The sequence below is a fragment of the Podarcis gaigeae genome (genome assembly GCF_964106915.1).
Source record: "Podarcis gaigeae genome assembly, chromosome: 13".
NCBI classification, from domain to species: Eukaryota; Metazoa; Chordata; class Lepidosauria; order Squamata; family Lacertidae; genus Podarcis; species Podarcis gaigeae.
In genome coordinates, this window is record NC_139689.1 from 42631901 (window position 1) to 42656618 (window position 24718).

At 45.8% G+C, this 24718-nt stretch overlaps 2 protein-coding genes across 3 annotated transcripts in view; one reads left to right on the forward strand and one right to left on the reverse strand.

Moving 5' to 3' along the window:
* Positions 1–4853: 4853 nt before the first annotated feature.
* Positions 4854–14769, forward strand: HIGD1B (HIG1 hypoxia inducible domain family member 1B). 2 transcript variants are annotated; one of them, XM_083710015.1, is made up of 5 exons: positions 4854–5019; positions 6669–6746; positions 8160–8262; positions 12673–12807; positions 13919–14769. In XM_083710015.1, the coding sequence occupies exons 3-5, from the start codon at positions 8166–8168 to the stop codon at positions 13963–13965; spliced, it is 279 nt and encodes a 92-aa protein (XP_083566141.1). In that variant the 5' UTR covers positions 4854–5019; positions 6669–6746; positions 8160–8165; the 3' UTR covers positions 13966–14769. The 2 variants fall into 2 exon arrangements, with proteins under 2 accessions (XP_083566141.1, XP_083566140.1); XM_083710014.1 differs by lacking the exon at positions 4854–5019 and adding an exon at positions 6395–6558.
* A 2457-nt stretch (positions 14770–17226) lies between these two features.
* EFTUD2 (elongation factor Tu GTP binding domain containing 2) overlaps positions 17227–24718 on the reverse strand; it is a 30278-nt gene continuing 22786 nt past the window's right edge. Inside the window, exons 22-28 of the mRNA XM_083709165.1 lie at positions 23569–23695; positions 22834–22921; positions 21352–21470; positions 20482–20576; positions 19511–19664; positions 18227–18334; positions 17227–18099 (exon numbers count right to left, since the gene is read on the reverse strand). Coding sequence (XP_083565291.1) covers positions 18004–18099; positions 18227–18334; positions 19511–19664; positions 20482–20576; positions 21352–21470; positions 22834–22921; positions 23569–23695 — 787 coding nt within the window. The 3' untranslated portion in view covers positions 17227–18003. The remainder of the gene's footprint in view (positions 18100–18226; positions 18335–19510; positions 19665–20481; positions 20577–21351; positions 21471–22833; positions 22922–23568; positions 23696–24718) is intronic.

Here is a 24718-nt window from a genome sequence, read left to right on the forward strand (position 1 = left end):
AGAGCCTCTCAGAACTTGAAATAAATTGCAGTCTTTATCTTCCTGGGTTTTTTGAGGTGGGAAATCCATTGTATAGTAATCAAAATGTTAGGTTTGTAAAATCCCTATTTCACTCAACTGTTTAGGTAAGATCAAGTTGTATGTTGCACATGCTCAGTGCTAAATCAAATCTTCCAATGTACAGTGGTACCTTGGTTTACGAACTTAATCCAGATGGTGCCCCTTCCACCATTCGGCTTCCGTTCGTAGACCGAGGAAAAGTTCGCAAACCAGAACACTACTTCCGGTTTTGCGGAGTTCGTAAACCGAATTGTTCGTAAACAGGACTGTTCTTAAACCGAGGTACCACTGTATAGTCTCTTTCCCAAAAGAAAGATGACAACCACCAGACCATGGAGACTTGTAGCTGCTAAAGCTGATAATTTGGGGAAAAGTAGGCAGTGATGGGTGGGTGTGTACAGAGGTGAGTTTGTGTCTTGGACTCTCAAAGTGATCTTGACAACTAAGAGTTGAACCTGGTCCAGGTTTAGCAAAAAATCATTGGTACAGCACACACGTTAAAGGTAAAATGACTCTGCTTCAATTCTGTATCTCCAGTTAAAAGTTTCAGGTAGCACATGAATTTGACCTTTGAAGAGTTAGTAAGTAAAACATGTTTAACTTACCAAATGTGTTGGTCTCTTTCTATGCTAATGGAAGTGGGTAACTTTGAAAGAAACTTGGAAGGGGATATTTTAAAGGTCTAACATCCTATAATTCCACATTTTACTGCATGTTTTGCGATTTTAACATCTCTGCTGGGGTTTTCTTACCAAAAAATAGCTCCAAACCTGGATCTAAGCATTCAGAATTCTTTTTTAATTTTTGTTAACCACATCTATTTTCTTTAACCAAATCAACACCAACAAAAGGGAAACTAGAGTAAACTACACCATCAGGTGCACAGAACGTAGAAGCATGGCACATTTGAATATGATATTTGGTGATTACAGTAAGCATCGATAACATGACATTTTTATAGTAAAATCAAAACAATTTTTGAAAAAACGGCATCTGCTTCTTCCAGGCGAAATGGTTCTTCAGAAGCCTCTGCGATGGCTCCAATGTCATATTACCATGTAATTTTAAAATGAGATACCATATATATCAGATGATAGAGTTTGTCATGTGTCTGAATTTATGAATTCCTTCTTTTAATAAGCAACCGTCATTGAACAGCTCAAATTATTTTGTACTCTTTTTTTATCAACTATTTTAATGACCAGTTAACGTTACCGTATCGTGCAGTTTTACAAAGCTCAACAGACCCTTTGTTGAGTCCTTACATCTGCAGGATAATTCATAAACATTATTATTTTGGTCTCCGGATTGCAGTCTGACTTGAAATGCATGGAGGCGCTGCCAGATCATGTGAGGAAAATAAGTACAGTTCTTAGGGGGACTCATGAGAAGAGCATCATGTCAATTTCAGCAAGTGCATTATCTGTCAGTTCAAAAACTGATTTCGAAAAAACATGGCTATAAGCTCAAGTGGAGGAGAACAAATCTTGGAAGCTGCAGAGACTTGTAATGATAGTTTCTGTACAGTTTAAAATAACTACCGCTTTAAGTAATATACATTGAAGGGAGGAGTCTAGAAAAGGCTAGGATATGCTTGGGGACGCGGGTTGCGCTGTGGGTTAAACCACAGAGCCTAGGACTCGTGGCCGACTCTGGGGTTGCGGCGCTCATTTCACTTTATTGGCCGAGGAAGCCAACGTACAGCTTCTGGGTCATGTGGCCAGCATGACTAAGCCGCTTCTGGCAAACCAGAGCAGCGCACAGAAACGCCATTTACCTTCCCGCTGGAGTGGTACCTATTTATCTACTTGCACTTTGACGTGCTTTCGAACTGATAGGTTGGCAGGAGCAGGGACCAAGCAACGGGAGCTCACGGGGATTTGAACCACTGACCTTCTGACCGACAAGCCCTAGGCTCTGTGGTTTAACCCACAACCCACCGCCTGCATCCCAGATGGATGCCAACAACAGTGAAGGGCTCGTAATCTGGGGAACTGGGTTCGCGTCTCCGCTCCTCCACCTGCAGCTGCTAGGTGACCTTGGGCTAGTCATACTTCTTTGAAGTCTCTCAGCCCCACTCACCTCACAGAGTGTTTGTTGTGGGGGAGGAAGAAAAAGGAGAATGTTAGCTGCTTGGAGATTCCTTCAGGTAGTGATAAAGCGGGATATCAAATCCAAACTCTTCTTTTTCTTCTTCTTCCGAAGCCCTGGAGAGATGCTGCCAGTCCGTGTAGACAATCCTGAGCTAGATAGAGACCAGTGGATCTGACCGGGCAGCTTCCTGTGTGTTTCAGCAGAAAAAAAGAGAGCTCTCCCTGGTGGTCTGATTTGCTTTCTGAATGAGTCCCTGAATTTTTTAAAAAAATTTTTGCATACGGCACCTTTGAAGTCTCTCTTCCATATTTTGGCATCCTGGCTCCATCCGTCAGACTTGGAATTTGAAAGCGGGTCAGCGTTTTCCACTGCATCGGTCAAGCATGGGGGACTGGATGTGAACAGCTGGATCCCCGAGCCTGCCTTTGCTATAAACATCCTGCGTGAGAAATGTGTCCCAGCGCTGATCTGGTGGGAACCCAGAGACCATAAAGGAGAGGGAAGCAGGCAGAGGAAAAGAGAAGCTGAGGGAGATAAGCGAGCTGCCACATTTTTTTCCACAGAAATGTTCCCTTTCATCCAGATTCTCTTTTGGCAAGAACCTGCGATCTGCAATGCACAGAATGCTACAAGCTGTACCGGCGATTCGAAAACAAGCAGGGGCATGAATGAGCCAGCGCTCAGTTGAGGAATCTGCTTCCGGTCACGCCATGCCATTATTTAAAATGCTTTTATGCCACATTTCTATAAGGTAGCATTCCAGGTGGATAAACAGAGATCAAAACAACAAATTGGGGAAAGAACCACCGGGAGTAACGGAAATGCGTCAGAGCAGCTGATAAACAAAACTCAGGGCAATTTCAAAAGACACCAGACAGAGCAATAAACTACAGAAATCATATGAGCAAATACGGTAAAGGTAAAGGACCCCTGGACGGTTAAGTCCAGTCAGAGGCAACTATGGGGTTGCGGCGCTTTTCTCGCTTTCAGGCCGAGGAAGCCAGCGTTTGTCCACAGACAGCTTTCCGGCTCATGTGGCCAGCATGACTAAACCGCTACTGGCGCAACAGAACACTGTGACGGAAAACAAAGCACACGGAAACACTGTTTACCTTCCTGCTGCAGCAGTACCTATTTATTTACTTGTACTGGTGTGCTTTAGAACTGCTAGGTTGGCAGGAGCTGGGACAGAGCAACAGGAGTTCATTCCATCGCAGGGATTCGAACTGCCAACCTTCTGACTGGCAAGCCAAAGAGCATGGGTAGGCAAACTAAGGCCTGGGCGCCAGATCTGGCCCAATCGCCTTCCAAATCCGGCCCAAGGATGGTCCAGGAATCAGCGTGTTTCTACTTGAGTAGAATGTGTCCTTTTATTTAAAATGCATCTCTGGGTTATTTATGGGGCATAGGAAAATTGTTCTTTCTTTCTTTTCAAAATAAAGTCAGGCCCCCAACAAGGAGGTACAAGATGAGCCTTTCCCTTCTCTATAAAGGTAACGTCCATAACAGATTTGGGGTTACGTGTGGGGAGGAGGGGGGTGGAAAAAGTTCCATTCCACAAGGAGAAATCCTGGAATGTTCATCTTAACACTATGTTAAATGTAGATCAATATTTTTTAGCTCATATTTACCATTGACTAATAATTGCACTAATATGGTTTTGAGAAATTCGGATGTTTACTGCAGTCTCAATTTAAGCAGAAATGAACTAACGCACTTCATAAAACAATACTTGGTTACCGCTACCGGTGGAGGCTCTTCCACTAGGGTACAGTGCTCATAATGAAAATTTTTATGCAATTTTTAACAAAGGATTTCCTCCCCCAAATCTCAAAGCCACACATTCTTTCCTGCCCCATGCATATTTTACACTTCCATGAATTTAATTTCCTGGCCTATTATTATTATTATTATTATTATTATTATTATTATTATTATTATTATTTGTTTGTACTCTGCACCTGACTCAGTTGGCCAGGCCACCCTGGGCAGCTTCCAGAACATATAAAAACAAAATAAAACATTAAATATTTAAAAAACTTTCCTATATAGGGGCTGCCTTCAGATGTTTTCTAAAGGTTGTATAGTTCACTTAGCTCCAACCAGCTCTCTGCATCACTCAGACAAAACTAACCTTAGCAATGGCAAATAGGTCCCTCCTATGTGTTATTTGAGGGACGCGGGTGGCACTGTGGGTTAAACCACAGAGCCTAGGACTTGCCAATCAGAATCCCCGCGACGGGGTGAGCTCCCGTTGCTCGGTCCCTGCTCCTGCCAATCTAGCAGTTCGAAAGCACGTCTAAGTGCAAGTAGATTAATAGGTACCGCTCCGGCGGGAAGGTAAATGGCGTTTCCGTGCGCTGCTCTGGTTCGCCACAAGCGGCTTAGTCATGCTGGCCACATGACCTGGAAGCTGTACGCCGGCTCCCTCGGCCAATAAAGCGAGATGAGCGCCGCAACCCCAGAGTCTGTCACGACTGGACCCTTTACCTTTATGTGTTATTTTGGAAGAAAAACCATGCGACTGACATTAGGATATTTGGATTATTGAATATTAGGAGGTCTCTCAGATTTTTAGCCCCTGCTGGGAAGGCTCCCTGTTTCTCCAGCAGCCAACATCTCAGATTAGGAAGCATAGCTTGAAAGCCTTGAAGAGCAGCCCAGCACCGTGAGCATGCTCAGAGCTGTTTCCTTGAAGGCAAGATCTCCTCATAGCTTAACAGCATGTTCTGGTAATCAGAGAAGCAGCAGGGATTGTTTTCTACTTTGAGGAATTCTTTGTTTTCTGTAATATTTGTTTTGTGTTCTTGCCAGAGAGACAGCAAGCAAGCAAGCAAGGAAGCAAGCAACAGTGGACAACACAGTGTGAGTCTTTTTCTGTAATAAATATATGTTATCTTTACTTAATCTTTCCACATTTATTTTTATGAATTGGATTGGGCAGATGAATGGTGGATGGCTTGTGTGCATGTTGCAACAAACTCTGTATTAACTATTTCCCTGCTTTCAATCATCAAAAGCTGCAGCAGTTTCTGGGTGGGTCAGAGCATGTTCATCTGAGCCATGTGCAATTACGGAGTGTTTTCCAAAGTAGTATTTCCAGAAAAGGTATGTGGATCTGCTTTCAGCAAGTCCCTCCTCTAGCCTAGGTATAGAATATATTGAATACAGGGTGGAAGATAAGGATGCTCCTCTTTCTTGCTTGCCTTTTTGTGAGTTTGTCAGTGAACTTCTAAGATGAAACATTTGGGGCTCTATGCCTGTCTGGATATCACACTGATTGACTCCATAGTAAAGGTAAAGGGACCCCTGACCATTAGGTCCAGTCGTGACCGACTCTGGGGTTGCGGCACTCATCTCGCTTTATTGGCCGAGGGAGCCGGTGTTTGTCCGCAGACAGCTTCCGGGTCATGTGGCCAGCATGACTAAGCCGCTTCTGGCGAACCAGAGTAGTGCACGGATAAACTGTTTACCTTCTCGCCGGAGCGGTACCTATTTATCTACTTGCACTTTGATGTGCTTTCGAAATGCTAGGTTGGCAGGAGCAGGGACCGAGCAACGGGAGCTCACCCCGTCGCAGGGATTCGAACCACCGACCTTCTGATCGGCAAGTCCTAGGCTCTGTGGTTTAACCCACAGCGCTACCCGCGTCCCTGATTGGCTCCATATCCTTCCCCAAACCTAGAACTCTCCCTGATCTCGGACGTAAGAGGCTGGTTTATCATATCAGAGTGATGAGCAGATTATAATTTCACATTTCCTGCATTCCAAATAGCTTCAGCTGTGCTCTGCTGTGCCCTGATCAAGTGAAACAATATGTTTTCTCTATTGCCTGGAATGCTTTACACTTTTAATTTAGAGAAAAAACGTGTTTCATAGAATCATAGAGTTGGAAGGAACACAGAGGATCATCCAGCCCAGCCTTTCTCAACCTGTGGGTCCCCAGATGTTGAACTACAACTCCCATCACCCCTAGCTAGCAAGGCCAGAGCTCAGGGATGATGGGAATTGTAGTCCATCGACATCTGGGGACTCACAGGTTGAGAACCGCTGATCTAGCCCAACCCCTTGCAGTGCAGGAATATGCAGCTATCCCTTATGGGATCGAACCTTGGTGTTATCAGCACTACACACTAACCAACTGAGCTTTGCTGTGGAGGACAATGGGCAGAGCAAGAGTTAAGGAGCAAGCAAGCAGATAGCAAGCTGTCAGACATCTCCCCATCTCTTTACTTAAACAGCTAGTGTGGGGACTTGGTTGTAACCTTAAAGTGAGAGGATGGGAAGAGACCCAAGCAGCCCTTGTCAAAACAACCGTATTTCCAAAAGACTTCGGGGAGATCTCTCCGTAGCAGCCGACAAGGCAGCAACCCATCAAACAGGCCGGTGACTTTAAGGAAGCAGGTAAGTCTCCAGGGGAGCTAGGTTGGCTATATGCCCAACTTCATAGTCCTGGCCTTTGAAGGGCTCCCCAGTCCATGTCCACTTTAAATATTTTTTATTTTAAAACCTAGGACAAGTAGGTGTTCTGAACTTGCCCATCAGCTGTTCACACGTGCAAATCAGACCATCCAGCAGTCTTCTGCATCGTGGTGAGTGGGATTCTATTTAGATTTAAATCATGGTAATTATTTATAAATTGGCATCTATCTATCTATCTGCTTAGCACATGCAAAATGGTGTCCTCTTCTTTAGATGAAATGCTTCCAGTTTTGGCAGAGCCATTCTCTTTATGGTAATGCACGACGGGTCGTCTAACTGGAGCCCTTGACACGAGGACACAATTGGATAAGATCTGGAAACACCGGTGTGTGTGCTGTCCTATATTGGAGCTTACCTATCTTTTGGGTAGTTCTTTTGTTGTTGTTGTGTCTGACTCTTCGTGACCAGAGCACGCCAGGCACTCCTGTCTTTTGCTGCCTCCCGCAGTTTGGTCAAACTCATGCTGGTAGCTTCAAGAACACTGTCCAACCATCTTGTCCTCTGTCATCCCCTTCTCCTTGTGCCCTCCATCTTTCCCAACATCAGGTCTTTTCCAGGGAGTCTTCTCTTCTCATGAGGTGGCCAAGGTATTGGAGCCTCAGCTTGAGGATCTGTTGATAGCTTTTCAATATTCCAACATAAGAGATGTTCCTGGCTGCCAGTGGAAGCTCCCACCCTTTTCCCAGTCTTAGTCCGTTTCAATTTTCCAGCTCATCAATGCCTGGGATAGTTCAGATTATTTTTGAGTCCTAGCAGATATTAAGCAGACTTCATGGGGCTTGTTCCAAGAGATGCTTATACAAACGTTGAGTTCTTTATTTTGATTTTAATTAATTTTATAATGAATGTTTTTAGAATGTTGGATTATTTTGATTGTTGTTAGCCGCCCTGAGCCCAGCTTCGGCTGGGGAGGGCAGGATATAAGTAAATAAATAAAATTTATTATTATAGCAATTAGGGTTGCAGGGGTGCCAACTTGAAAATATTGCAGGGGGGGTTTCAGGTAAGCCCCCGTCCCACATAATCGATCACATGATGCAGTGCACACACACCATTTGAATGGCAATGCCCATCAGTTTTTGGGGGGCCCCAGCTCCCTCAAATATTTTACTGGGGGGCTGAAGTCCCCTCGGCCCCTAGAAGTTGGCTCCTATGGGGGGGGGCAGTTGTATATTCCATTCGGACCAAACATCAGTTTCCTGCCTGTTATGGAAGTACCTTAATGGGTTTTGTTTGGGTATTTTGTTGCTGTTATTGATACCAATTTTTGTATCTTCATTTTTTAATCTTATTGTGACGTATGTAGAAATTGTTAAGTTTGGTTGTGAAGTTTTTCATGCACTTTATTCATTGTTTGGGCCTACTTTTGTTATGTTACGTACACTTTAACCATGCTTTTAACTGTGGAAAGGTGGCCTACGAATGAAATGACGCCGCCGCAAGGATCTTTACAGTGAAATTTGACAAAGATTAGGTAGTAATTTTTCTCTTCGGTTCTGTATCTTTGAAATTGATTTCTACAGCGCTCAATGTCAACTGACAAGGACAGCTGGATTCCAGAGCATGAAACCACGGTTAGTGCCAAACTCTTTCAAAAGGCACGGAACAGCCCTCTGGTGCCAGCTGGTAAGTTTAGGGAGCCTGAAGTGCCTCTCTGTAGGAATCTCTGTGTGATCTTCTCTTAGCTCAACTGCAGAGGGGGGAAGAAGCAAGGCAGGGAACCAAATGTAGTCTGAAGACTCACATCTACAACGCAGATCTATGTAAGGCATCCAAGAGGGGTGGGGTGGGAGTGGAAAACTTTAAAAGAGTAACATGCAAATTATTATTTTAAGGATAAAGCTACTAGCCATGATGGCTATATTCTGCCAGTTGCTGGAGATCACAAGCAGAGACTGTTGCTGCTACAATCGGGTCTTGATTCTGGTCTTCTCAGAGACATCTGGTTGGCCACTGTGAAACAGGAAGTTAGACTAGATGGGATTCCACACCCTCCAACATTTCTTTGATGAAAATAGGGACGTCCTAGTCAATAAATAGGGACGCGGGTGAAGCTGTGGGTTAAACCACAGAGACTAGGACTTGCCGATCAGAATCCCCGCGACGGGATGAGCTCCCGTTGCTCGGTCCCTGCTCCTGCCAACCTACCAGTTCGAAAGCATGTCAAAGTGCAAGTAGATAAATAGATACCGCTCCGGCGGGAAGGTAAAACAGCGTTTCTGTGCGCTGGTTTGGTTTGCCAGAAGCGGCTTAATCATGCTGGCCACATGACCCGGAAGCTGTACGCCGGCTCCCTCGGCCAATAAAGCGAGATGAGCGCCGCAACCCCAGAGTTGGCCACGACTGGACCGAATGGTCAGGGGTCCCTTTACCTTTACCTATTAAATAAATAATAATAGTAATACTACCCCACCCATCTAACCAGATTGCCCCAGCCATTCTAGGTGGCTTCCAATATATATGAAATATATACAAAAACAATAAAACATTAAACATTAAAAAACCTCTCTATACAGGGCTGCCTTCAGATGTCTTCTAAAGGCTGTATAGCTAATAATAATTAATTATTATTATTATTATTAATACCCTGCCCATCTGGTTGGGTTTCCCCAGTCACTCTGTGCGGCTCCCAACAAAATATTTAAAACACGATAAAACACCAAACATTAAAAACTTCCCTAAGCAGGGCTGCCTTCAGTTGTCTCCTAAAAGTCAGGAAGTCTGCCTGGTTTCCTATAACCTCACTTCTCACAGGGAGGGAACCGTCGGAAGACCCTCAGAGCTGGACCTCAATGTCCGGGCTGAACAATGGGGGTGGAGACGCTCCTTCAAGTATACTGGGCTGAGGCTGTTTACTTATCTCCTTGACCTGGGGGTGGGGGGGTCACATAACTCTGTAACCCATTACTCTGATGAAAACAGGGACGTCCTAAGGAAAAGCAGGATGTTCTGGGATCAAATCAGAAACTGGGATGGCTTCTGTAAATCCAAGAAAATAGGGACACTTGGAGGGTCTGGAATTCTGGTCTGATCCAACCGGGGTCTTTTAATGGAATTACAGGTGTGCTGTGTAGGAAATGTGGCCTTTTGAACATATGAAACTGCTTTTTACAAACTGTTGGTCTATTCAGCCTGGTGGTGGGAGATCTGTGGCCCTCCCTGTGCATGCACAACTCCTGATCAAGCTGGCATCTGGGGAGCCAGATGTTCCTCAGCCCTGATCTAACCCAACATTGCCTACTGACAGTACTGTACCTATGAGGGGAGATAGCTAGGTTCTTTTGCCCTGGTGGAGCCTCGAGAGGGGTGCCATTGAGGTTCCCAGCCTGTGTGCGTGCACAAATGCACGTGAGGGTGCCAAACTGGGTCTTTGACCCGGGTGAAATAAAGCCTTGTTTAGTTCCTGCCTATGATCTTCCAAGACTGGAAGCCTTTAGCTACCTGAGCTGAATCCCAAGACCTTCTGCCTACGAAGTGTCTGAAGGAGCGTCTCCACCCCCATCGTTCTGCCCGGACACTGAGGTCCAGTGCCGAGGGCCTTCTGGTGGTTCCCTCACTGCGAGAAGCCAAGTTACAGGGAACCAGGCAGAGGGCCTTCTCAGTAGTGGCACCTGCCCTGTGGAACACCGTCCCAGCAGATGTGAAAGAGAAAAACAACTACAAGACTTTTAGAAGACATCTGAAGGCAGCCCTGTTTAGGGAAGCTTTTAATGTTTAATATACTATTGTATTTTAATATTCTGTTGGAAGCCGCCCAGAGTGGCTGGGGAAACCCAGCAGATGGGCGGGGTATAAATAATAAATAATTATAATTATAATTATAATTATTACAAAGCACATCCTTTGCCACTGCATTCTTTCAGTTGCTTTCAAAGCATATTTGCTTTTGCTCTTTGCTGTCTCTGGCAAACAGCCTTGACCCCAACCCCCCCAAAACCCTTTTTCTCTGAAACTGAATGCTACAAACAGAAAAAAATGGGGGGGGGAAGAGCTGGGCACGCAGTTCTATCTTCAACAAAAATCATGGATAAACAGCCTGCAAATATTTTAATTGTTTACAGCGCTCCCAGCAAAGGGAGAAGCAATCCATGCAAATATATGAAAAGCCAGACATCTAAAACTACATTGGGCATTAGATTCAAGCTCATTTTTTGTTGGTGTTATATGCAACCATTCAACACATGGGCAATAATGAAATTATTCGGGTGAGTCTCCTAAGTGGGGAACGAGCCTAGTATTGCAATAGGCTGCTTAAAAGAAGGGTCAGATGCTTTCTTCCTTGGAGTTTGGACAAGTACCAGTCTTGTCTACTGGCAGTAAAGGTCAAGGGTAAAGGGAGCCCTGAGCATTAGGTCCAGTCGTGGCCAACTCTGGGGTTGTGGCGCTCATCTCGCTTTATTGGCCGAGGGAGCCGGTGTACAGCTTCCGGGTCATGTGGCCAGCATGACTAAGCCGCTTCTGGCGAACCAGAGCAGCGCACGGAAACGCCGTTTACCTTCCCTCCGGAGCGGTATCTATTTATCTACTTGCACTTTGACCTGCTTTCGAACTGCTAGGTTGGCAGGAGCTGGGACTGAGCAACAGGGGCTCACCCTGTCGCGGGGATTCGAACCACCGACCTTCTGATCAGCAAGCCCTAGGTTCTGTGGTTTAACCCACAGCGCCACCAGCGTCCCATCTGCTGGCAGTATATGCTGGCATTTGTCTGTCTTGGGAGACAATGGAGTGTGCCTCTAAGGAAGAAGCCAAATTGCTGTATTAGCAGCACTGAAGTGACCTCCCTGTGGCCCAAGCCTGGGTAGGGTGTATGGAGGTCCTGGACTGCCCAGACAACAAGACCTCACTGATGTGGTCCAAAGGAAAGCAGAGCAATACATTTGGCACCAGCTTGGCTGCAGGAGTTGCTAGAAAGAGGCATGCAAGGTCCCATCGGGAATCTGCTCTGGATCTGTGTAGGGTTTACTCCTTCGCCTTTCTTTTCCCAAAGATACCACATAAGGAAAAGGAGGTTGAGGATCAGAGTTAGTATAGGCAGTACAGCAGCTGGCGCTGTGGTCTAAACTACTGAGCCTCTTGGGCTTGCTGACTGGAAGGTCAGTGGTTCAAATCCCCACGACGGAGTGAGCTCTCGTTGCTCTGTCCCAGCACCTGCCATCCTGGCAGTTCGAAAGCACACCAGTGCAAGTAGATAAATAGGTACCACTGTGGTGGGAAGGTAAATGGCGTTTCCGTGTGCTCTGGCACTTGTCACGGTCCTCCGTGTGCCAGTAGAGGTTTAGTCATGCTGGCCACATGAGCTGGAAAACTGTCTGTGGACAAACGCCTGCTCCCTTGGCCTGAAAGCGATGGACATACCGTATTTTTCGCTCTATAGGACGCACCTTGTTTTAGAGGAGGGAAACAAGAAAAAAAAATCCTCCCCCTCTCTGCGCAGCGCCCCTTCAGCGAAGCGGCAGGAGAAACGGAGCCCCTTCCATTTCTCTTCCCACTTAGGTGAAGGGGCACTGCAACCTAGCTGAAGGGGCACCTACCCTTCAGCAAAAGGAACCCGAAGCCTCCGGAGCGCAGCGGGAACTCCTGCTGTGCTCCGGAGGCTTCAGGCGGCTATCCTTGAAGCCTGGAGAGCGTGAGGGGTGCGCACCGACCCCTCTCGCCCTCCAGGCTTCAGCGAAAGCAACGTGAAGCCTCCGGAGCACGGCGGGAGTGCTCCCACTGCGCTTCGGAGGCTTCACGTTGCTATCACTGAAGCTAAGGAGCCTGCATTCACTCCATAAGCAGCACACACATTTCCCCTTAATTTTTGGAGGGGAAAATGTCTTATAGAGTGAAAAATACGGTAACCATCCAGAGGCCCTTTACCTTTACCTTATCTGCTCCTTAGCCTTTTCTTCTCCCAAAGATACCCCATAAGGAAAAGGAGGTTGAGCATCAGAGTTAGTATAGAAATTACCTTAGCCGAAGGAGGTGGGACAGGCCACTCGACTTGCACAGGGACTTCTTCAAAGATATGGTTCTATGGCTTCTTTGACCTTGCAGGCATGATGGGGTTTGTGGTTGTGGCAGCCTACGGAATTTACCGGCTGAAGGCAAGGGGGAATATGAAGATGTCTGTCCACCTGATTCACACTCGGGTAGCTGCCCAGGCCTGTGTGGTTGGAGCCATAACACTTGGTAAGGCGGGGACGAAGAGAAGGGAGGCGTTAAGCACTGGGTGCGGGAGCAGGAGAGGACCTGAGTTTGCAACTGCAATGACTGCCAGAGGGCGAGGTCTTGAATGGGTACCAGGTCTTCTGGAATGATTATCGCGGGGGGGGGGGCGCTGAGCCTTTAAACCTTTGGTTCACATAAACATCATCCCTCAGTGTGCAAATGGCCCAACGTGACTCCCTGCCGCAGACAGAGCATCCAAGTCAGTTTGCTGAACATGGAAACTAAACTTCATCTTCCACACTGATCTTGGGAGAGGGGTGCAGTTCTTTACCTCTGTGGGGAAAGTGCCCCTCCATTGACGTTCAGTGTACTGTCCCCTCAGCGGTCAAGATTAATTAAGCTCCACTCATCCAGGTTTGGAAGCGACACTTCCTGTACCATGAAAGCCCAACGAGCCTGAATTGAAAATGTCTAGTAAATCAGATTGGCAGTTGGGTTCCTATTGAGGGTATCTGGCAAGCCAACATGATGAGGAACTGAGGACTGCAGTGTCATTCTGTGATATTACGGCAATGCAAAAAAGCTATATTGTAACTTTTGAATAAATGTGTTTTAATATTTATTTTTTTAAAAAAGAATGATAAAACAGCAGAGAGTAAGGAGATACTGCAGCAGGCAGCCCACGAAACAGAAAATAACTTGTATAAAATATTTGCTGTTTTCCTTGAAAACCAGAGGGGCAGAAGTCAGGTTCGATTCTGACCAAGAACATTTTGTTAAGACAATTCTGCAACTGGGCCCAAGACTGCACGGGGGCAATATTGCGCCGGATAAAGAATGCCAAGACTTCCAGCATTTAGAAAACATTTCTCTAGCCATTAGAGCTGGAAAGCTCAGTTTGAAAAGGAGTCAGAAATGCCAGGAGGGAATAAGGGAGCCATCCAATCGCCCTGCAAGGCTTGCGAGGGTAGAAAGGGGTGGCCATTTGCTGCTTTGCATAATTCCTTGCCCCTCCTGACTAGCAAAAGCAGGACTAAGCCAACTTCCATGTTGGAGACAAAAAGCTGTTTTCTCTACAGGCCATATTCCGATTGTCTCCTCTGTGCCAACTCCTTTGCTCGCTCTCTCCTAGGCGCTGTCTACAGCATGTACAAAGACCACTTCCCCAAACAAAAATAGATGAGACATGGATGGCATTGGTTTGTCCCTTCTCCCTGAATGGATCTGAATACCCCGGCGGCAACTCCAGCAGGGCTGCGAGATCATGTGGTTTGCTCTAGCAAGAGAAAGAAGTCCCCTGCAGCCTCAACTGCTTACTGATACGGCTTTATATACGTTCCCCTAAAATCCCGATGTACATGCATATATTTTTAAAGTTTTGAGAAGTGGAAGGGAATCCTTGTGGAAACAGAGGACTGCAAAAGACCCTCCAGGGATTATCGAGTAGCTAAGCCCTCCCTCTGCCCAAGCAGAGGATAACAGTTGCCCAGTCGGCTTCTCCTGAAGTCATTTTCCCCTTCTCGCATTCTAAGTGTGACAATTGCCTTCTTTCATCACACTGAAGTCCCTACCCTGGAGTTTCTAAAGAGGAAAAACAAACCCTCTCCAAATGCCACAAGATCTAATTCATAATAAAGCATGCGACTCCAGCACGGGTGTGCATAAAAAGGAAATTCACACTGACAAGTGAAGATTTGCTTGACTCTGGCTGCAAAAATAATCCCCATTATAATGCAAACTGAACTGCTCTTGTGACGTGTTTGCTATATAATTTCCAATTTTTTTAGATTACCTCTGTACCTAAGCACATTTTGTAGTGGCTCTGTACTGTATATGTATTAAGGGCAATATTAACATCTAATGTCACTATTTTAAATGCAATTTAAAAATTACATTGCTTGAATAGGCATTAAAATGCACATATTTGGTAAGATGGCTTACAATGGTATTATTCATTCAAATAAACATTTCTTTGGACATTGATATATTTCTGCATGTGTACATTTGTAGACAGGCCAATATTTTCAGCAGACCTTCTGGAAATGTGATATTCCAAGAGTAGGGAAAATTAATAGAAGATGACAGGGCTGGCTAAGTGCTTTTATAAAGCTGAGACATGGAGGAATATAAATCCACACCCAACTAGTGAAATGTCATTGAAACAGAAGTAGACTTTTTTTTGCTGTACGGTAGAAATGCAAAGAATTGCATGGGGCAGAGGGAGAGAGTATTCAAGTATTTTAAGAGGGAGGAATATCTGCTCCCTGCCCACTTTTGTACTGAATTTTATACATCCGTTTCCTGCTATACTTGCCTTTCCTTCTAAACTTTTAAGTGCCAAATGGTGTAATATTTTACCCAAAGTAGTGTCTCCACCCCCACCCTTCAGCCCGGACACTGAGGTCCAGCTCCGAGGGCCTTCTGGTGGTTCCCTCCCTGCGAAAAGTGAGGTTACAGGTTACCAGGCAGAGGGGCCTTCTCGGTAGTGGCGCCCGCCCTGCGGAACGCCCTCCCATCAGATGTCAAGGAAATAAACAACTGTTTGATTTTTAGAAGACATCTGAAGGCAGTTCTTAATGTGTGATGTTTTACTGTGGTTATATAATTTGCTGGAAACAACCTAGTCAGATTGGTGGCATATAAATAAATTATTATTATTATTAATTCCTCATTGGGAAGCTGCTGTTCCAACCCCCTTATTGTGGTTGTCCTTTTACGAGCCTTTATCACTTTTACAATATCCAATTAGAGGTATAGTAACCAGAACTTTCAAGTGTGGTCACACCACAATTTGTATCGTAGCATTATGATATTTTGCAGTTTTATTTCCAATCCCTTTCCTCACTATCCGTAACATGGAATTCAGATCTCTCACAACAGCTCCACAATTGCGTCATTTCCATCGAGTGACCCATTATAACCACAAAAGAAGATTTTTCTCCTGGATAGTCCATGATCACCCAGATCCCGTATGTGAAGTTAGGGTTTCTTCCTGAATGTGCATGACTTTACATTTGCTTACATTTAATTGCATTTGACATTTCACGTCCCATTCACCCAGTTTGAAGAGATCCTTTCGGAGCTCCTGGCAACTATCCTTTTTTGTTCCTGCCACCCCAAACAATTTGCTGGTGTCATCTCAAGGCTCACCCCTAACTTCTGAGTTAAAAGCAGGGCCTGGGGAGCTGCTGTAATTCAGAGCAGACAGTAAAGGCAAGTCTTGCCATCTGAAAATGACATGTTCTCACGAAATCATTTGCCAGGTGAGTGTTTGCATAATGAGCCAAGAATTTCCATGGGTTCCTATGGAAATTTTTCCAAGGCGTTCCCAGCCATGGAATTTTGACCCCCAAATGATGAAAAAACTCCTCTGAAACCTTGCAAAAAACAAATAAGGCAGGAAAAATCCTCTCTTATTTTTTCTGATGCTTCCCGCTCACTATGGTGTCTGGTGACAAACAAGCAAAACACAATAAAATAAGATTTGTTTAAGGCTGCTTATTTGTTTACATTACCATGTGCAGGTCCAGCTGTGTGGATATCTGAATCTGTGATTTGTATGACAAGGCCTGGATACTAATTCCTCATTGTTTGGATAAGTGAATTTTCGTATAATTTTCGTTTGGATAGTGCAGGCATGCCCAAAGCCCGTTTCGGAGGCCTAATCCGGCCCCTGGGCAGTTTATTTCTTGGGGTAAAGGTAAAGGGACCCTGACCGTTAGGTCCAGTCACGTATGACTCTGGGGTTGCGGTGCTCATCTCGCTTTATTGGCTGAGGGAGCCGGCGTACAGCTTCCGGGTCATGTGGCCAGCATGACTAAGCTGCTTCTGGCAAACCAGAGCAGCACACGGAAACGCTGTTTACCTTCCCACCGGAGTGGTACCTATTTATCTACTTGCACTTTGACGTGCTTTCGAACTGCTAGGTTGGCAGGAGCAGGAACCGAGCAACGGGAGCTCACCCTGTCGCGGGGATTTGAACCGCCGACCTTCTGATCAGCAAGTCCTAGGCTCTGTGGTTTAACCCACAGCGCCACCCACGTCCCATTTCGTGGGGTACAATCATACAAAAAGCTCAAAACATCAATCCTGAAAAAAAGGATAACAACTTTGGTCGGCCCTCACGGTCCTACACTTCATCAAATCTGTCCCTCCTTGAAAAAAGTTTTGGACACCACTGGGATAGCGAGACCTGCATGTACTGGGCTAGGAAGGCTGACTCAGCAGAAGGCCTCTGCGAAATCCTTCTCATTTGGAAGAGATTGCTAACAAAACTCAAGAACCGGGTCAAAACACTTTGAAGTGGACATGTGGGATTTCCAGGGAAGCTTGGGGTGGGGCAGGAAAAGGAGAGAGAGCAGACAACACATGTGCAGTAGATCTCACTCATTCACTCACACCAACAGGCACAGAGAAGAACCAAGAACTAGACCAGAATGGTTTTATCGTCACCTATTACAATTAAGTAAAAAATATTTATTCTCTGTACACTCCTGGCCCCCCTCCATGCCAAACACCCAATCAAATGGACAAAATCAAACTTCAGAATGCTGGCAGCTTCACCGAAAGGAGGAGGCCTCTGCCGAAGGTTGTACAGGGATGGCAGCACATGCTCACCTGAAGAATTTTAAATAGCCAAGTGTTTGGGGTGGGTTCTTGCCCCTGTTTTCACCATCCAAACAGGAACTGGTTGGCAAGGAATCACCTCTCCATCAGGGGGCAGAGCATGAAGTCACAATTCAGTCTGACTGGGAAAGGCTACAATCCCCAAAAATATTTGATCAGCTCTGCCAGTGCTGCTTGGGAGGAGGCTGGATGAGTACAGCGTGCAGAAATGTTTTGGAAACAAAAATAAAAAGCTGCTTTTATTAGGGAAAAGAGGATCACTGTGGGAAGCTAAGAGGACTCAAGGATCAAATCTCCCAAGAGACCGAGTTCTCCTCACAGAGGCAGGTTTATGGGGATGCACAAGACATACTTGGCAAATCTGAAGTCTGGCCAAGAGAAGGCAGAAGGATCAGTGGAGTTTGTTCACAACACGGCAGGGAGCCTGCCTTGACAACACAAAACTTCTGTGGCAAACAGCTGCTTTGGCCGTAGGACTGCAGCACTGAAAGACACACAGCAATGTCTTACACACAGAAAGTTAACATGGCAAGGAGGATGATACTGGAGTCTTGCCTGGGAAAATGCTGCTGCCCAGTGGGGGAGGTCTGATCACATGGGGTAGTTCAGCACCACATCCTGTTTGGCCAGCTCCAGCAACATAGGATCGTCGAAGAACTTGCTGATGCTCACGTCCTCACTTAGCCCCTGAGGGAGAATAGGATGCCAAAGCATTAGACTGGAAGCAAGAGGAGGTGTGTGTGTGTTTTTATGCTTCATTGCAGGGCAAGAGCTGCAGAGGCCAGCGGAGGCAAACCCTAACCATAAGACTTACCTTCCTGCGCCTGGTTTTGATCATAAACTCTCTGGCCAGATGTGGGGCTGGCTGGGGCTCCAGAGGTCGAATCACAATGCTCTTGTCCAAGGGGTCACCAGGCACAATCTGAAATGTAAGGGGCACGCAGTGTGTGTTAAGGAATTTTAAGTATCTTGGATTCCTAGGTGCACAGAGAATCCACAAATATCCATGATTCACATGGCACGTTAAGTGGAAATCTTGGAAGGCTTTCAGAGCATCACCACCAAAGTCATTTTAATAGACTTACAGACCTGGAAGGGACCAGAAAAGTCTTAGTACAGGATACACCCCCCCCACTCTGAACAGCATTCTCCACATCATACATCACACTACAGCCTCGCAACCTCTTACTGTTTTACATCTAAAAAAGGGCCTTACTAAAAAGGGGATCAACCAGCTATTTATATGGATCACAGGAATGGAGAAAGACAGAAGGAAGCAGGAGTGGCCTGTCCAGAGGGGTTATGACGACACAAGGTTTGAAATATTTGCAGCCCAGGCTGCAGGAAGCATCACGCTCTTCCACTGCTGCCGACATCTTCACAAGGACAAAAGAGGCAGGAGAAAAGCAGTGGGGCAGGTTGCAAAGGACCTTCCCCTAGCCACAGAGATAAGGAGGTGAGGACTTCAGTGCTGCACAGCACTTTTTTACCCCCCTTACTTAAGTGGAATAAATTGCTGCAAAAAAGCAGAATGTACAGAAGCGAATGTGCCAATTTATATAAAGCAGGATATAGAATTCAATTTTTCTTTTTACATCCTTAATTTCTTTTTTACAAAGTAATAATCATAAATAAGAATAAAAATGTGCACCCCACGACCATTCCATTGTAACTATCCACTCTCCCAAAATTTCAACACCTCTTGCTATGGTTTGACACCTTTCCGTTTCAACAGTGCAAATTCTACAAATGCCTTCCGTATCTCCTCAAAATAATTTCTCCTGCATATTCCCCGTCCTACCTTAATGGCACATGTTCATTTATCATTAATAGCTATATCCCACACCTCTTTATACCTTTCTTCCATTTTATATTCTGCCTGCCCCTTCCTCTCCCAGAATTCACCTTCTCTTGACAAAGAATATGGGGTGCAAGGAGCACACAGTTCAAGTTAGGTGGACTTCCTGCTGCTCAAACAGGGGAGAACCTGCCTATGAATTAAAGAACTTGGCAGCCTGGGAATTTGAATGCAAAGCTTGAGACTTGGAGCACTGGCCTCTTCCTTTGCTATCTACCAACAAGCCCCTGCACCACTTACCTGCCAGTGGTGGAAGACAGACAGTGAGAATGCTTGTCCCTGGGTGTGTGTCCTGAGGTCTGTCTCAAACCCAAAAGAGTCAATAGCTGGGATGAAGGCTTTGATGGTGTACAGAGGGGAACCTGGGATTGGTGCGTCTTGGGTCACGTGGCCTCTGCAAAAGAAAAAAAAAGACATTAGTTTCCCTCCTTGATTGCTTGCCAAAATGCCCCAGTCCCAACTCAGGAGACTTGCCCCAGCGGGGGACAAAGGAAGATGGCAAGTTTCAGCAGAGAAGTGGGCAAATAGGAAAGACTCATAAGCAGAGCTATGCAGTTACAATACGTGTAGTAAAACACAGAACTGAAATGGGATGTTTGGGATTTCTGGGGGAGAAAGAATAAGAATGTAAACATCTGAGGCAGACCAGCCCAACACCCTGTCTCCAGCATCAGATGCCCAGTGAAGGTTACAAGCAAGGCATGGTGGAGACAATCATCCCATTTGACCCCAGTATCTGGTACTCAGGTCAGAATGAGCTATTACGGAGGAAACAAAAAAACGGCAGCCCCATCTTCTTTTCCTTCATGCAGACAAGAAAAGGGTACCCAACTGCTTTCCTGTGACAGTGGTACCTCAGGTTACAGACGCTTCAGGTTACAGACTCCACTAACCCAGAAATAGTACCTCGGGTTAAGAACTTTGCTTCAGGATGAGAACAGAAATCGTGTGGTGGCGGCAGCAGCAGCGGGAAGCCGCATTAGCTAAAGTGGTGCTTCAGGTTAAGAACAGTTTCAGGTTAAGAACGGACCTCCAGAACAAATTAAGTTCTTAACCCGAGGTACCAATGTATTTCGGACTATACATTTCAACAGCTGAATTTCCACCAAATGTCGGCAGGCAACAGATCTCCGAGAACAAGCTAAAGGGGAGCATTTCGAACCTAAAGCAACACAGAAACTAAGCAGTTAACCAACATGGCTGCCACTCACCTGCGCCTGGCCAGGACCGTGTATACCGCAGAGACGCAATCCGCAGGGGCCTGGACTTCCACGAAGTAATAAGGCTCCATTAACCGTGGGGTGGCCTGAGGAGTGCAGAAGGAAGGAGTCTTTAGCATCAGCAGGTGACAGCAGCTTCTGGGTTCAGGAGCTCCTTCTTGTCTCCATTGCTGCTATTAGCAGACAGCACTAATAAACATGCCCTGATCAGATTTGGGGGGTGGGGACTGGCCTCCAAGTGCCTTTTGCACAGCAAAGAGTTCCAAGAGCTGCACATTACGAGGACAGGGGACAAGTTATCTTTCAGAGGGGCGGCAAGGGAACTGCAAAGGCAGTTCCCTTTGCAGTTACTGTGCCCATTTCCCTGCTGGTGCTAGTCAGCTGTGCCCAAAGAACAACCTTAGAGGAGAAAATCTGCTAGGATTTAACCTCCTTCCGTCAGGCCTGTAAGCCAGAGCTATTCCGCCTGGCCTTTAATTTGAATTCAGCCTGATCTTTTATTTCCCTCCCCTTCCCGTTTTATGAAGATGACCCGCTCTGAGACCCCACAGCTAATTCTCCCCTGGTCTCTTCGCTGGCCCAAGTAGGACCAATTCAGCCAGCTAGCCCTGGGGACTATCTAATGCTTATTTCCCCTAAACTGATTTTTGAATTTTATTGTTATTCATGTTTTTATACTGTATTTTATGCTGATTTTATAATTAAGTGTTTTTAATTTGTTGTTAGCCGCCCTGAGCCCGGTTTTTGAACCAGGAAGGGCGGGGTATAAATAAATTTTATTATTATTATTATTATTATTATTGTTATTATTATGGCTGCTTGGGAGTGGGGACACGGAAGGCGCTGCAGGGCGGTTCTTACCATGAGGAAGGCAGAATACACCACCCGCCTGGCTGTTGGGATGATCTGCCCACCCCCCCGGTGCAACGGTTCCTGGGCGATCACAGCGTCCAGGATCTTGAATTTCACATTGCGGATCACTGGAGTGAAAGGAAATAGAGGACACCGTGAGAGACGTGGGGTTGGAAAGGTTTTGGCTGGCAAGCCTACCCTCAGGCTGCAGGGACTCCAATCCCTTCCGCAGTGGGCAGCCAAGAAGCAGATAAACAAGAAGAGTCCTTAACGAGTAATTTATTCAATATTCACACAGAGAGACAAAGGAATGCAGTCCTTCTGAGAATAATGGCGTTGCTCTGAGTAAAGTCCCACTCCTCCGTCTCTCCTATTATACGTCATCCCTGCGTCAGCTGATCTGAGCTTTCTGCCTCTGAGCTTTCTGTTCTACTACTCTCAATGCCCGCCTTGTCCTGGGGGAGGGGGGTCAGGAATGCTTTTCAAAGAAACTGAGTCTGTCGGCTGTCTCTCCTCTGGTGGTTCTTCTTCCTGCAATTCCTCTCCCAATATTTCCCAGCTTCTCCCCTATGCAGCCTCTGAACTCTGACCTTCTGCAAACCACTGCTGTAAATCTATATTGCTCTCCTGTTCTTGGGAAGCTTCAGGAGAAGGGGGGGCGGTCCCCCACCATTCCTCCTCAGTCCAGCCCCTGACATCTACCAAGGAATTGCAGGAGACTTTAACCATATCCTTTCCCTTGTTATTTTAGGTGAGTCTCAGCTTAATAATAATAATAATTAATTTTATTATTTTTACCCTGCCCATTTGACTGGGTTGCCTCAGTCACCCTGGGTGGCTTCCAACAAATATAAAAGCATAATAAAACATCAAGCATTACAAACTTCCCTGAACACGGCTGCCTTCAGATGTCTTCTAAAGGTTGTATAGTTACTCATCTCCTAGACATCTGAAGGGAGGGCATTCCACAGGGCGGGCACCACTACCGAGAAGTCCCTCTGCCTGGTTCCTTGTAGCTTTACTTCTTGCAGTGAGGGAACTTCCAGAAGGCCCTTTGTGCTGAACCTCACATTCTAAAATTTACACAAGTGAACTTTCTGCTGCTTAGAGTCTTTTTTTCTGAGGTACAACAGAGTTCAAAAGCCCCCTAATTATTCAAAGGATTTTTGAATTGTGTTGACCACTGATAAAACCAAACACAAGCTAAACCTCTGTTTGCTTCTGTCTCCAATTTCTTTGTGCATTCCAGAACCATAATCCAAATAAGAACACATTAGGAGAAGGCTCTGGATTAATCTCTGGGAAAAGTTCACATTTCCCTAGAGGAATCTGGGAACGAGTCACGAGGCTGCTGCTGAGAAAAGCCTGGAGTCACTGTCATTTGAGACCCACTAAGATGCGACAGTTTCACTTTTGGTAGAAAACGCAGCTTGGGTGGGATGGATCTGAAAATCCCCAGGACAAGTTAATTTTTCTAGATCTTTTACTTACACTCATCACAAAGGGGCCCTTCCCTGGTCCCCCACTGGAAGCCCTGCACGATGCTGTCCTTCACGGAACCCAAGAGGGTTTTGTCAACCTGTAAAAGAAGAAAAACACACATAGCAGCTGAAGTAGCAAGTAGCAGCAAGGAGAAGTTAATCTCTGTGTGTGAACTGGAATATGTGGCACTGAAGCTCCCTCTGCAGAAAATTTACAGGCAGGGGAGAGAGTGGTGAAACACAGCCACGAGGTCAGTTCAAGGTCTCTTAGGAAGTTGGAGCTAAAAGGCTTTACAGACAGAGTGTCTTTCCTTTTTCACAGCTGCTTGCTCTACCAGTGCAGCAGACCAGGTGACCTGCTTGCATCTCCATACAAGCAAGAGAAAGGCTGGCTTCAGGGGCGAAATGGGAGTCATCTCTTAGTCCCGCCTCGAGCCAAGACTTTCTTCAAATGAGTCTGTCTGGATGGAGTGCAGAGGACGCCAGTGTTCTGGACCACTGGCTTGCAACACGTAGGGAGAAATTCTGAAGACAAATACAGCTTTTCCTAAGCCGTGTGATTCCCCCACCCCAATTCTCCATGAGCATCATCTGCACAATTTATTTCAGGGTTCACTGGATCCGATAATTCTTGGATGTGAAATCTCTTGATACCTGGGCTGCAAAACTGAAGTAGTCCTAGGTAAGAGTCATTTGATCACTGCAGGCTAAAAACCAACCCAAATCTATCTGGCAAGGTCCTTACCTCTGAGGGCAGGGTGTCATCCACCAGGATGTTTGGTCCAGTAGCATCAGGCCCAAAGGCCCAGATGGAACGGGCGGCCAGCAAATCCCAGTCATATTTGGTCTGGAAAAACTCACCCAACTTTTTCCTAAAGGGAAGAGATATGCAAACATTGAAGGAACTCAACTACAGTGGTACCTCGCAAGACGAATGCCTCACAAGACGAAAAACGCGCAAGACGAAAGAGTTTTCCGTTTTTTGAGTCGTTCTGCAAGACGAATTTCCCTATGAGCTTGCTTCGCAAGACGAAACGTCTTGCGAGTTCTTGCGAGTTTGTTTCCTTTTTCTTAAATCCGCTAAGCCGTTAATAGCCGCTAAGCCGCTAATAGCCACTAATAGCCGTGCTTCGCGAGATGAAAAAACCGCAAGACGAAGAGATTTGCGGAACGGATTAATTTCGTCTTGCGAGGCACCACTGTAACTGGTTTAACCTTCTCACCAACCCCTCTCCAAATGTGCAATGAATCCATATCTGATAGACACTTGTCTACTTTCCCCGTACACATTTATTAGGTAAGAACATGGGTAGGCAAACTAAGGCCCAGGGGCTGGATCCGGCACAATCGCCTTCTAAATCTGGCCCACGGACGTTGTTTTTACATGAGTAGAATGTGTCCTTTTACTTAAAATGCATCTCTGGGTTATTTGTGGTGTTTTTACATGAGTAGAATGTGTGCTTTTATTTAAAATGCATTTCTAGGTTATTTGTGGGGCATAGGAATTTGTTCTCCCCCCCCCCAAAAAAAAATAGTCCGCCCCCCCACAAAATCTTAGGGACAGTGGACTGGCCCCCTGTGGAAAAAGTTTGCTGACCCCTGGGTAAGAATGTACTGCTTCCATTGGAAACTTGACTGTAACCATTCTAAAGTATGAAACTGTTTTAAATGGCTGTAATGTTTATTAAATTAATTGGCTAATCAACTAGAAACATTTAGGTCAATAATTGATTAATCAAGACGTAGATTTGTTTATTTTAAAACTTATTTTTAATAGAAGTATTTTGTCTCTTCTGACTCCAAAGGCCTGGCTTTCTTACGATTTTGTGCATTAGCAGGTTTCAGATATGGATGCCCTATGCAAGCAAGAGTGACGAAGTCCCTCTCTTAAGGAG

Excerpts from the sequence above, each read along its gene's own strand:
- HIGD1B (XM_083710015.1), top strand. The coding sequence starts at position 8,166 with ATGTCAACTGACAAGGACAGCTGGATTCCAGAGCATGAAACCACGGTT. Across the intron at positions 8,263-12,672 it reads CAGCCCTCTGGTGCCAGCTG|GCATGATGGGGTTTGTGGTT; the intron begins GTAAGTTTAGGG and ends TTGACCTTGCAG. Across the intron at positions 12,808-13,918 it reads GGTTGGAGCCATAACACTTG|GCGCTGTCTACAGCATGTAC; the intron begins GTAAGGCGGGGA and ends GCTCTCTCCTAG.